Genomic DNA, 12,331 nt, shown 5'->3' with positions numbered 1-12,331 from the left:
ACGTGAGGCCAGTTCAGAGGCAGTGTGGTAAGATGCTTTGAGTGATTTTTGCTTTCTTCTTTATGCCATTTTGTGTACTTTAGAATGTTCACAGTGAGCTCATATTATGTTGATAATAAGGAAAAAGCAGCACGATTTTTTTTTTTCAAACAGAAAAGAGCAAAAGAACATTTTGGTAAGTGGAATCAAGGGCATTTATCTCCTGAGCCTGAGTCCCCCTTTGTCCCTGCTGCCCCCAGAGGGAGGCAGGGATCACACAGGAGCTGGGGTGCTAGGGGATGGACATGGGGGTGAAGTGTCAGCCTCACCTGGAAAAAACATTCTGGGCTTGGTGGGCCTGGGTGGCACTTCACTGAGGCTAGTCCCCACTGAGAAGCCCTGCTGTCCCCACTCCAGCCCATGCTGGGGAAGAGTCCTTACCATCAACATCAGATACCTGGAAGAGGAATTTGGGTTTGTCCGTGCAGCTACAGAGGATGAGTAGGCTCAGTGCCTCCTACAGGTCCTGATAGATGGTACCACTTTCATCAGAGTCAAACAGGGCAAAGAATTGCTCTGCAAAGAAGGAGGGCTGGAAAGAAGGGCAGAATACAGGCCCAAGTGTGGCCACAGGGCCTGATCTTTGCGTTCATTTACTGTCATGTATGCTGAATATCTGGTGATATTCAGGCAGGATTTGGTGCCTGAATACCCAATCCTGCCTGGTCTGCTCCAGTGGAAGACCTCTTCAGACTTCTCCTGCAAGGATGCACTTGCTTTGGGCTTCAGCCCAATTCTGGATCCTGGTTTGGTAATTTGCATGAGCTCTCTGCCCCCTACATGCCATTGCCCCCATCAGCCTTACAGTCTAGACTTCTGCATGGTCTTACCCAACATGGGAAAAGAGTCAGACAGAAAGCTGCAGGCTGACCATCAGGCTCCTTCCAGGCCCTGTCTCATCCACCTGGGCACCTGCCTTCTAGATCCGCTGATGGAGACAACGCATGCTCTGTGCACATGACGAGGTGTGGAATGACCTGGCTATTTCCTAATGAACTAGTACTTTCATGCTGATGCTTACAACTTTTGAACTTGAACAAATAATACATAATACTGTTTCTGCCAATTTCAGGTCAATCCACCAACTCATCACAAAGCAACAGTATCCATGATCTGTGACACTTCAGCTGTGTTATGGGTAAAGTAGGATGCAGTGTGAACCTCAGGCTTCTATCTACCACATGGCTTAACAATGTGTTTGAGTGTTGAAAGACACTGAGAGCTAATGTGTAAAGTACTTCCTATCTACCAATCCCATATGAAATGCAGGTCATATCTATTATTCCTTACAATGGCATGGAACCTTCAAGCAATCCCCCACTTTGTGCAGGACTGGACAGGGTTCACACAAAACATTTTATCAGCAAGTTAAATTCTCTCATCCCTACAGAACTCACAAGCCTATTCTAACTTATGAGTCCAGATGACTTAGAAGTTCAAGCCAGGGCCCCTGAGACAGCTGTACAGGAGGACAGTCCTACCATGACCCCTTCTATAGTGAGGCCTCACATCCTCAGGGGCCTCCAATCATCAGTAGTTATCATTTCATGCCCCCTTTTTAAAACCCCACCTTTCTGCTCCAATATAATAGGAGCTTCTTGATAGTTTCTGCTCTCTTTGGTTCTTTAAGAGTTGCTGCAGGAGCAGCCCTCCCCATGCATCAATACGGCCAGGCATAAAACTGAATGAAACTCTAGCTTCCCCCCACTCTCACTCGGGGTCTGGGGGCCTGTCCCTCAGGAGTTCGGATCCTTGGGTGATTTCTCGAGGGGAGTGCACCGTGCCCGAGCCGCGACTGGTCAGCACTGACTCTGAGATATGCGAGTGAGGAGAGGGCACTCGGCTGAGGGAGAGTCACTTGGCGGCACTTCCCTGCGGTGCGGTGCAGCAGCCCTCCCTGGGCAACAATACGGCCAGGCATAAAACTGAATGAAACTCTAGCTTCCCCCTTCTCTCACTCGGGGGTCTGGGGGCCTGCCCCCCAGGAGTCTGGATTCTTGGGAGATCTCTGGAGGGGTGTGGACAGAGCATAAACTGCGACCACTCAGTGCTGACTCTGGGGCGCGAGACAGAGGAGAAAAGGGTCGGCTGGGTGCCCACACCAGAGCGGCAGTTCCTGGAGGCAAATCAACAGCCGTTTTTTATTTAACAGCAAAATGGCTCACTTCTGGATATTCTGAAGCCACACCCCCTGTCTCCCTGAGCAACCAGAGGAGGCCACCAGTGAGCAAAGGATTTGCCTGACACTGCTCACAAACCCGGGAAGCTTCCAGGGCAGGACCGACTCAGAGAGGTAATCGGACACAAACCTCCAGCAGCAAAGACGTTTTAACTCAGAACAGCCAGTCTTCTGTTGGCGATTTTAGCAGAAACAGAGACAGAACCCCGCAAAGTTGTCTGTTCTGTTCTGTTCTGTTAGCAACATCAATCAGGGACGGGGCTAAGCCTGAGTGAACACCTCCCTCCTACCACCTGCATCAAGCACTCAAAGATGTCAGGCCCCATCTCCTCCTGCTAGATAGTGGCAGATTGCAGGGGCCTGGCAGACTTCCTTGCAATTCAGGCAGGTGCAACCCCCTAGAGTATCTGTTCACTACAGGCAACTGGGTTAGTCATCTGCAGAGATACCAGTGACTGGGTCCGATGGAGGGGCAAAGTGGGGAAGGAGACATCAACCTTCCCAGACTGATCTATTTGCTAGGTGGCTCCTCCTGACTCCATGCAGCACTGGAGTAAGCCATATCAGAGGAGTCACCAGAACCCTGTGATCCAGTTCCCAGAGACCTCTTGAACTCTCCCACCCGAGACAGGTGCCGATTGAGACAATAGATTTGGACCTTTTGAACTGAACTAATAGACTGAGGACTTTTCAGGCGGTGCCCTGGGTATGCGGTTGTAGGAAGGTTTGATTTTCATTTTCCAACTGGTGCCAGAGGTGGGCAGGCGGGGCGACTTAATTGCTGGTTTTTCCACACAGCTGAGACTTCAAGCCAGAGTAAATGTTACAATAGGATCGAACAGAAATCAGCTGAAAACAAGACAGAACCACTTAGCCCCACCACACAAGACAGGGCCCCAGTTTCTCAGGCCACAACACTGTACGGGCCCTCGATAAAGCCCCAGGGGAAAAATCAAAGGGAGTAAAATAACCATGGGGCAGAATCAGCGGAAAAACTCTGGTAACATGAATAACCAGAATAGATCAACCCCCCCAAGAAAAGATACAGCAGATGTGATTGAAGATCTCATTCATAAACAACTGGCTGAGATGTCAGAAATCGAATTCAAAATTTGGATTGCAGACAAGATTAATAAAATGGAATTAGGAATTCGAGGAGAAATTCAAAAGTTGTCTCAAGAATTTAACTAATTTAAAGACAAAACCACCAAAGACTTAGACACACTGAAGCAAGAATTTACAGACCTCAAAGATATGAAAAATACAGTAGAATCCCTCAGCAACAGAATGGAGCAAGCAGAAGAAAGGATTTCTGACATTGAAGATAAAGTCTTCGAATGCTCCCAATCTCTCAAAGAGGAAGAGAAATGGAGAGCAAAAATGGATCACTCACTCAGAGAACTCTTGGATAATTCGAAGAAAAGCAATATACGAATAATTGGGATTTCAGAGAATGATGAAGTGGCCTCGAAGGGCACAGAGGCCCTTCTGCATGAAATTATGAAAGAAAATTTTCCAGACATGAGAAATCCAGATAGCAGACAGCTTCAGAACCCCAGCACAATTCAACCCCAATAAGTCATCCCCCAGGCATATCATAATTAGCTTCACTAAAGTTAACATGAAAGAGAAGATTCTCAAAGCAGCCCAACGAAAGAAAACCATTACGTACAAAGGAAAGAATATTAGAATAACTGCAGATCTCTCTGCTGAAGCTTTTCAAGCCAGAAGAGGGTGGTCATCGACTTTTAATCTCCTAAAGCAAAATAAGTTTCAACCCAGGATCTTGTATCCAGCTAAACTGAGTTTCAGTTATGATGGAGAAATTAAATAGTTCAATGACATTCACATGTTGAAAAAATTTGCCATAAGTAAACCAGCTCTTCAGGATATTCTCAGAACTATCCTCCACAATGACCAACCCAATCCTATACCACAAAAGTAAACTCACTCAGAAACTTCGGATCAAACTCCAACTTCCACACTGGTGAAAGGATTAAAAATGTCCACTGGACCTTTGAAAAACTCGATACCCAAAATTCCACCAGACTTATCAATACTCTCCATTAATGTGAATGGCTTAAACTGTCCTCTAAAGAGGCATAGGTTAGCTAACTGGATACAAAAACTCAAGCCAGATATTTGTTGCATACAAGAGTCACATCTTAACTTAAAAGACAAACACAGACTCAGGGTGAAAGGATGGTCATCCATATTTCAGGCAAATGGTAATCAGAAAAAAGCAGGTGTTGCAATTTTATTTGCAGATACAGTAGGCTTTAAACCATCTAAAGTAAGGAAGGACAAGAATGGTCACTTCATATTTGTTAAGGGTAATACTCAATATGATGAGATCTCAATTATTAATATCTATGCACCCAACCAGAATGCACCTCAATTTATAACAGAAACTCTAACAGACATGAGTAACTTGATTTCCTCCAGCTCCATAATCGTCGGAGATTTCAACACTCCTTTGGCAGTGTTGGATCTATCCTCCAGCAAGAAGCTGAGCAAAGAAATCTTAGATTTAAACCTAACCATCCAATATTTAGATTTAGCAGACATCTACAGAACATTTCATCCCAACAAAACTGAATACACACACTTCTCATCAGCCCACGGAACTTACTCCAAAATTGACCACATTTTAGGTCACAAGTCTAACCTCAGTAAATTTAAAGGAATAGAAATTATTCCTTGCATCTTCTTGGACCATCATGGAATAAAACTTGAATTGAGTAACAACAGGAATCTGCATACTCATACAAAAACATGGAAGTTAAATAACCTTATGCTGAATGATAGCTGGGTCAGAGATGAGATTAAGAAAGAAATCACCAATTTTTTGGAACAAAACGACAATGAAGACACAAACTATCAGAACCTCTGGGACACCGCAAAGGCAGTTCTAAGAGGGAAATTTATAGCACTGCAAGCCTTCCTCAAGAGAACGGAAAGAGAGGAAGTTAACAACTTAATGGGACATCTCAAGCAACTGGAAAAGGAAGAACATTCCAACCCCAAACCCAGTAGAAGAAAAGAAATAACCAAAATTAGAGCAGAATTAAATGAAATTGAAAACAAAAGAATAATACAACAGATCAATAAATCAAAAAGCTGGTTTTTTGAAAAGGTCAATAAAATAGATAAACCTCTGGCCAACCTAATCAGAAAAAAAAGAGGAAAATCTCTAATATCATCAATCAGAAACAACAAAGACGAAATAACAACAGACTTGTCAGAAATCCAAAAAATCCTTAATGAATATTACAAGAAACTTTATTCTCAGAAATATGAAAATCTGAAGGAAATTGACCGATACTTGGAAGCACGCCATCTTCCAAGACTTAGCCAGAATCAAGTGGAAATGTTGAACAGACCCATATCAAGTTCAGAAATAGCATCAACTATACAAAACCTCCCTAAAAAGAAAAGCCCGGGACCAGATGGTTTCACGTCAGAATTCTACCAAACCTTTAAAGAGGAATTAGTACCTATATTACTCAACCTGTTCCAAAAGGTAGAAAAAGAAGGAAGACTACCCAACACGTTCTATGAAGCAAACATCACCCTGATCCCCAAACCAGGAAAAGACCCAACAAGAAAAGAAAATTATAGACCAATATCACTAATGAATATAGATGCAAAAATATTCAACAAGATCCTAACAAACAGAATCCAGCAACACATCAAACAAATTATACATCATGACCAAGTTGGTGTTATCCCAGGGTCTCAAGGCTGGTTCAATATACGTAAATCTATAAATGTAATTCAGCACATAAACAAATTAAAAAATAAAGACCATATGATTCTCTCAATCAATGCAGAAAAAGCTTTTGATAATATCCAGCATCCCTTCATGATCAGCACACTCAAGAAAATTGGTCTAGAAGGGACTTTTCTTAAACTGATAGAGGCTATCTACAGCAAACCCACAGCCAATATCATATTGAATGGAGTTAAATTGGAATCATTTCCACTCAGATCAGGAACCAGACAAGGTTGCCCATTGTCTCCATTGCTTTTCAACATTGTAATGGAAGTTTTAGCCACCGTAATTAGGGAAGAAAAGGCGATCAAGGGTATCTATATAGGGTCAGAAGAGATCAAACTTTCGCTCTTCGCAGATGATATGATTGTGTATCTGGAAAACACTAGGGACTCTACTACAAAACTCCTAGAAGTGATCAAGGAATACAGCAGCATCTCAGGTTACAAAATCAACATCCATAAATCGGTAGCCTTTATATACACCAACAACAGTCAAGTTGAAAAAGCAGTTAAGGACTCTATCCCATTCACAGTAGTGCCAAAGAAGATGAAATAATTGGGAATTTACCTAACAAAAGACGTGAAAGATCTCTATAAAGAGAACTATGAAACTCTAAGAAAAGAAATAGCTGAAAATGTTAACAAATGGAAAAACATACCATGCTCATGGCTGGGAAGAATCAACATTATTAAAATGTCCATACTACCCAAAGCAATATATAATTTCAACGCACTCCCTATTAAAGCTCCACTGTCATATTTTAAAGATCTTGAAAAAACATTACTTCATTTTATATGGAATCAGAAAAAACCTCGAATAGCCAAGACATTACTCAGAAATAAAAACAAAACAGGGGGAATCACACTATCAGACCTCAGACTTTACTACAAATCGATAGTGATCAAAACAGCATGGTATTGGCACAAAAACAGAGAAGTAGATATCTGGAACAGAATAGAGAACCAAGAGATGAATCCAGCTACTTACCGCTATTTGATCTTTGACAAGCCAATTAAAAACATTCAGTGGGGAAAAGATTCCCTATTTAACAAATGGTGCTGGGTGAACTGGCTGGCAACCTGCAGAAGACTGAAATTGGACCCACACCTTTCACCATTAACTAAGATAGACTCTCATTGGATTAAAGATTTAAACTTAAGACATGAAACTATAAAAATACTAGAGGAGAGTGCGGGGAAAACCCTTGAAGAAATTGGTCTAGGCGAGTATTTTATGAGGAGAACCCCCCGGGCAATTGAAGCAGCTTCAAAAATACACTACTGGGACTTGATCAAACTAAAAAGCTTTTGCACAGCCAAGAACACAGTAAGTAAAGCAAGCAAACAGCCCTCAGAATGGGAGAAGATATTTGCAGGGTATATCTCTGACAAAGGTTTAATAACCAGAATCCACAGAGAACTCAAATGCATCAGCAAGAAAAAAACGAGGGATCCCATCGCAGGCTGGGCAAGGCCTTCAGACATAAAATGCTCATCATCTTTAATCATCAGAGAAATGCAAATCAAAACTACTTTGAGATTATCATCTAACTCCAATGAGACTAGCGTATATCACAAAATCTCAAGACCAGAGATGTTGGCATGGATGTGGAGAAAAGGGAACACTTCTGCACTGCTGGTGAGAATGCAAATTAATACATTCCTTTTCAAAAGATATATGGAGAACACTCAGAGATCTGAAAATAGATCTGCCATTCAATCCTGTAATTCCTCTGCTGGGCATATACCCAGAAGACCAAAAATCACAACATAACAAAGATATTTGTACCAGAATATTTATTGCAGCCCAATTCATAATAGCTAAGTCATGGAAAAAGCCCAAGTGCCCATCGATCCATGAATGGATTAATAAATTGTGGTATCTGTACACCATGGAATATTATGCAGCCTTAAAGAAAGATGGAGACTTTACCTCTTTCATGTTTACGTGGATGGAGCTGGAACATATTCTTCTTAGTAAAGTATCTCAAGAATGGAAGAAAAAGTACCCAATGTACTCAGCCCTACTATGAAACTAATTTGGGGCTCTCACATGAAAGCTATAACCCAGTTACAACCTAAGAATAGGGGAAAGTGGGAAAGGGAGGGGAGGGAGGGAGGAGGTGGGTAGAGGGAGGGGGATCGGCGGGATCATACCTGTGGTGCATCTTACAGGGGTATTTGCGAAACTTGGTAAATGTAGAATGTAAATGTTTTGGCACAGTAACTAAGATAATGCCAGGAAGGCTATGTTAACCATTGTGATGAAAATGTGTCAAATGGTCTATGAAGCGAGTGTATGATGCCCCACGATCATATTGATGTATACAGTTATGATTTAATAAAAAAAAAAAAAAGAGTTGCTGCAGGACCCTAAAGTTTATTCTACCTACTACACTCCTTCTCCTCCAAGCCCAGCCAAAATCTGTGAAGGACCGCTCTCCATATATTGTTTCAAGTTTTAAATTTGAAAATAATCAGTTATAAAGAGGAAAGCTGGGTGGTTGAAGGCCTAGATCATAATGAGAATTTTATTGATATCTTTTTTTAAAAAATAAAATGTTCATGTATTCTATCAATATTTTAATAAATTTAAAATTAGAGAAAATAATTAAATGATCCCTCATTGCCCTTTCTGGCCCCATCATCCCTCCTGCTCCCTTTAGCCCAGCACAGTCCTTCCTGACACTTCTCACACTGGATTGAAAGACTCACCTGATAAAGCACCTGCCACCCCCAGCTGGACTGTGATCTTCTACTCTTATATTCAGCTCTCTCTTCCTCAGGACCTCATATAATCTTTGAAAGTCTGATGTGCCCAGGGATTTATACCCTCAAGATCTACATTGTCCTCAAGTACCACTTTCCCATGTAGAGAATGCTTTTTATCTGTACAGAACTAGAAATACACACAGCAGCAACCCAGCCCTCTATATTCCCTCAAAAAGATTCATGTTTACCAAAAGTCATTAAAGGGTAGAGTGGCCTGTACAATGACGAGGAAGACAAGGACATGACTTACCCATGTAGGCAAACAACTTGAGAACCTTCCAGTAATTCTTTCTCCCCAAATCCCTTTTAGGCTATTCTGCCCCTAAGAGCTCTCAGATCCAGCCTCCGTTCCATCCCATACAACATTCCACCTTGCTGTTCCATTTTTCTTCTTTTTACCAAATTCCCTCTCCATTTTCCAACATTCTAAAATGCTAACTCGATTTTATGGAGCAATTGTGCTGAACCACGACCTGCATAACAAAATGCATACTGATTTAGGGAGCAGGCTTCTCTTTAGCATAAATGTAACATCTAACAAGCATAGTTGAAATTATATTTAGCAATGCCTTTTGTTTTGAATCTCTCCTATGGTTACTGCCTCCATGAAAGGTTTTGTGATTTTTGTCCTGTCTACTATCTAAATTTTCACTGTAATTCTTAGTGGTTCCTTTATACCAGTGATTTTCTTTTTTCTTTTCTTCCTTCCTTCTCTCTCTCTCTCTCTCTTTTTGAGACAAATTCTCACTTTGTTGCCTTTGATAGAGTGCCATGGTGTCATAGTTCACAGCAACCTCAAACTCTTGGGCTCAAGTAATCCTCTTGCCTCAGTCTCCCAGGTAGCAGGGACTACAGGTGCCCACCATACTGGTCTATTTTTAGAGATGAGGTCTTGCTCTTGCTTAGGCTGACTTCAAACACCTGAGCTCAAGCAATTCACCCGCTTGGCCTCTCAGAGGGCTAGGCTTATGGGCGTGAGCCACCATGCCCTGACTTATACCAGTGATTTTCAACTGGTGTATGCCTCAAGAAGATCTTAGGTGTGCCACAAAAAATTTTAAAGATCATTAATCAAATTATTTTCAAAAAAGTTCAAAACACAATATGCATATTTTTTTCACTCATGTTTTGGATCAACATAGTTTAAGTGTGCCACAGAAGTTTAACTATAGGTTCAAGTGTTCCATGAGATTAAAAAAAGGTTGTAAAACACCACTCTATACCTTTTAAAAGGAAGATGTCACTTTTGTTGATAGTATGTGTTTGTTTGCTCTACCCATGTTAGCCAGTCATTTACTCGTTATAACCCTTAATGCATCCTTGCTTAGATTACAAACTACTGAAATGAAGCCCTGTGTCATCTTGCATTGCTCACATACACACCCTCACTGAATCCTCTTTAGCCCCAGACTCCTGATCCTCCCCCCATTCCCCCCCACACACCCCGCCCGCTTCCATAGGAGGAGTTAGCAGTGAGGACAGCTCCTTTCTTTGCCTGTCTCCTCGCTTCCCCATTGTCTCTACCCACATGGAAGCACACTTCCAGCCTGCCTGTTCTCATGTACTTTCCCTTGACTATCAGAGGTCTCTCTCCGCGTAGAATTGCATCTCTGGTATTATTCTTTTTTGTTGTTTTATATACTTGTGTCTAACAAGACTAGTCCTGAAAACTCCTAAGGTCCCTAAAACTACTCACAATTATGAAAACAACCTTTAGAATCTAAGCAAGATAAATGCCACTGAAAAATTTCCAGGTAAGAAGAGATTACAAAAATGGCTCATGGAATATATTCTTTAAAAATGGCCATGCCAAACAACAAAGAAAGACTGAGAAACTGCTTCATATAAACTAAAAACAAATGACAATTAAATATATAATTCCAGACTGGATCCTGTAACTGATATATTTTTTGAAAGCCACAAAGGATATTACCAGATAGACAATAATGGAATATGGATAAGAGGTGAGTTAAAAGTTTCATAGCAATGGTAAGTTTTCATTGATAAATTTACAGGAGATTATTAAAATGTAAGAGAATGGTCTTTTATTAAGAAATATATAATATAAAAAAAGAAAGAAATACACAATAAAATATTCAAGGAGAAAGTGCATGATGTGTAAGATGTATTTACAAATATTCAGGAATGTATGTGTATTTTGTGTGTGTGTGTGTGTGTGTGTAGAGCAAAAAGAAAGGGAAAGAGGGAGGGACAGAAAGAGAGAGGAGAGAAATCACAATAGGTCAAAACATTAACAATACGCAAATCTAGACAAAGGGTACACTGTTGTTTATCACTTATGAAACTTTTCTGTAAGTTCAATTACTTTCCAATTAATACATTTAAAAAATGGACCATTAAGTGTGCTGCCTTGAGTTTTACATAGTGTTTGAGATTTTCAGCTTTGATCCCTGTAGTTGCCACACCAGTCCCAGACCTCAGTGGTGTGCAGTGGCGACTTTAAAACAATGGTCTCAGGTTCTGTCCCAGGCGAGAACCTGGGATCCTTTTTGCATATTTGAAGCATGCTAACATTTCAAAAGTTTTACAAAATGCTGGAGAAGAGGGCAGCGCCTGTGGCTCAAAAGAGTAGGGCACCGGCTGAATTTGTTCTGTACAGATTATTGCTTGTATGAAGTGGGGGGAGGAATGCAAATGATATCTCAAGGTTGACTGCAAGGCCAAGGAGAGCTAATTGCTAAAGCCAGTAAAGCTCAAAGTGTTTCAGTCACTGATGCTGTGTCCATGTGTTGTGGGTGTGACCCTCATGAGATAAGTATCAAAGAATGTGAGAGCACTTACATGGGGGCACATAGCATATTTTCTAGAAGAGAGATGGCATGATGTTTAAATGGACTTTGACACTTTAGTCATAGTATAAAATGTGGGGTGTATCATGCATGGCAATTGCAAAAGTTGGGTTGTGGCTACATGGGAATTATACTGTTCTATCTGGTCCTGTGTATGTTTAAGCATTTTTGTAATAAAAAGCTTTTAAAAATAAAAGATGTTGAAGGCCTCATGAGGAGAGGGGAGACAACAGTAAGTATAGCTGGCAGGATGGATCAGCATATCAAGACTAGGTTTTTTTTTTTTTTTTTTGTCTGACTTGATTTCTGTGCAAATGATAATTTTTTTTTTTTAATTGTTGGGGATTCGTTGAGGGTACAATAAGCCAGGTTACACTGATTGCAATTATTAGGTAAAGTCCCTCTTGCAATCATGTCTTGCCCCCATAAAGTGTGACACACACCAAGGCCCCACCCCCCTCCCTCCTTCCCTCTTTCTGCTTCCCCCCATAACCTTAATTGTCATTAATTGTCCTCATATCAAAATTGAGTACATAGGATTCATGCTTCTCCATTCTTGTGATGCTTTACTAAGAATAATGTCTTCCACTTCCATCCAGGTTAATACGAAGGATGTAAAGTCTCCTTTTTTTTAATGTCTGAATAGTATTCCATGGTATACATATACCACAGCTTGTTAATCCATTCCTAGGTTGGTGGGCATTTAGGCTGTTTCCACTTTTTGGCGATTGTAAATTGAGCTGCAATAAACAGT

General features: G+C 41.1%; 1 protein-coding gene across 1 annotated transcript in view; it reads right to left on the bottom strand.

The window, feature by feature from the left end:
* The window catches only part of NOX5 (NADPH oxidase 5), a 62,666-nt gene that overhangs the window by 13,764 nt on the left and 36,571 nt on the right, over positions 1–12,331 (bottom strand). Inside the window, 1 exon segment of the mRNA XM_053595558.1 lies at positions 421–571. Coding sequence (XP_053451533.1) covers positions 421–571 — 151 coding nt within the window.

Source organism: Nycticebus coucang, chromosome 6, assembly GCF_027406575.1.
Source record: "Nycticebus coucang isolate mNycCou1 chromosome 6, mNycCou1.pri, whole genome shotgun sequence".
Taxonomy (NCBI): Eukaryota; Metazoa; Chordata; class Mammalia; order Primates; family Lorisidae; genus Nycticebus; species Nycticebus coucang.
Note: the sequence above shows the minus strand (reverse complement) of the source record. Positions and strands in the feature narration are given on the sequence as shown.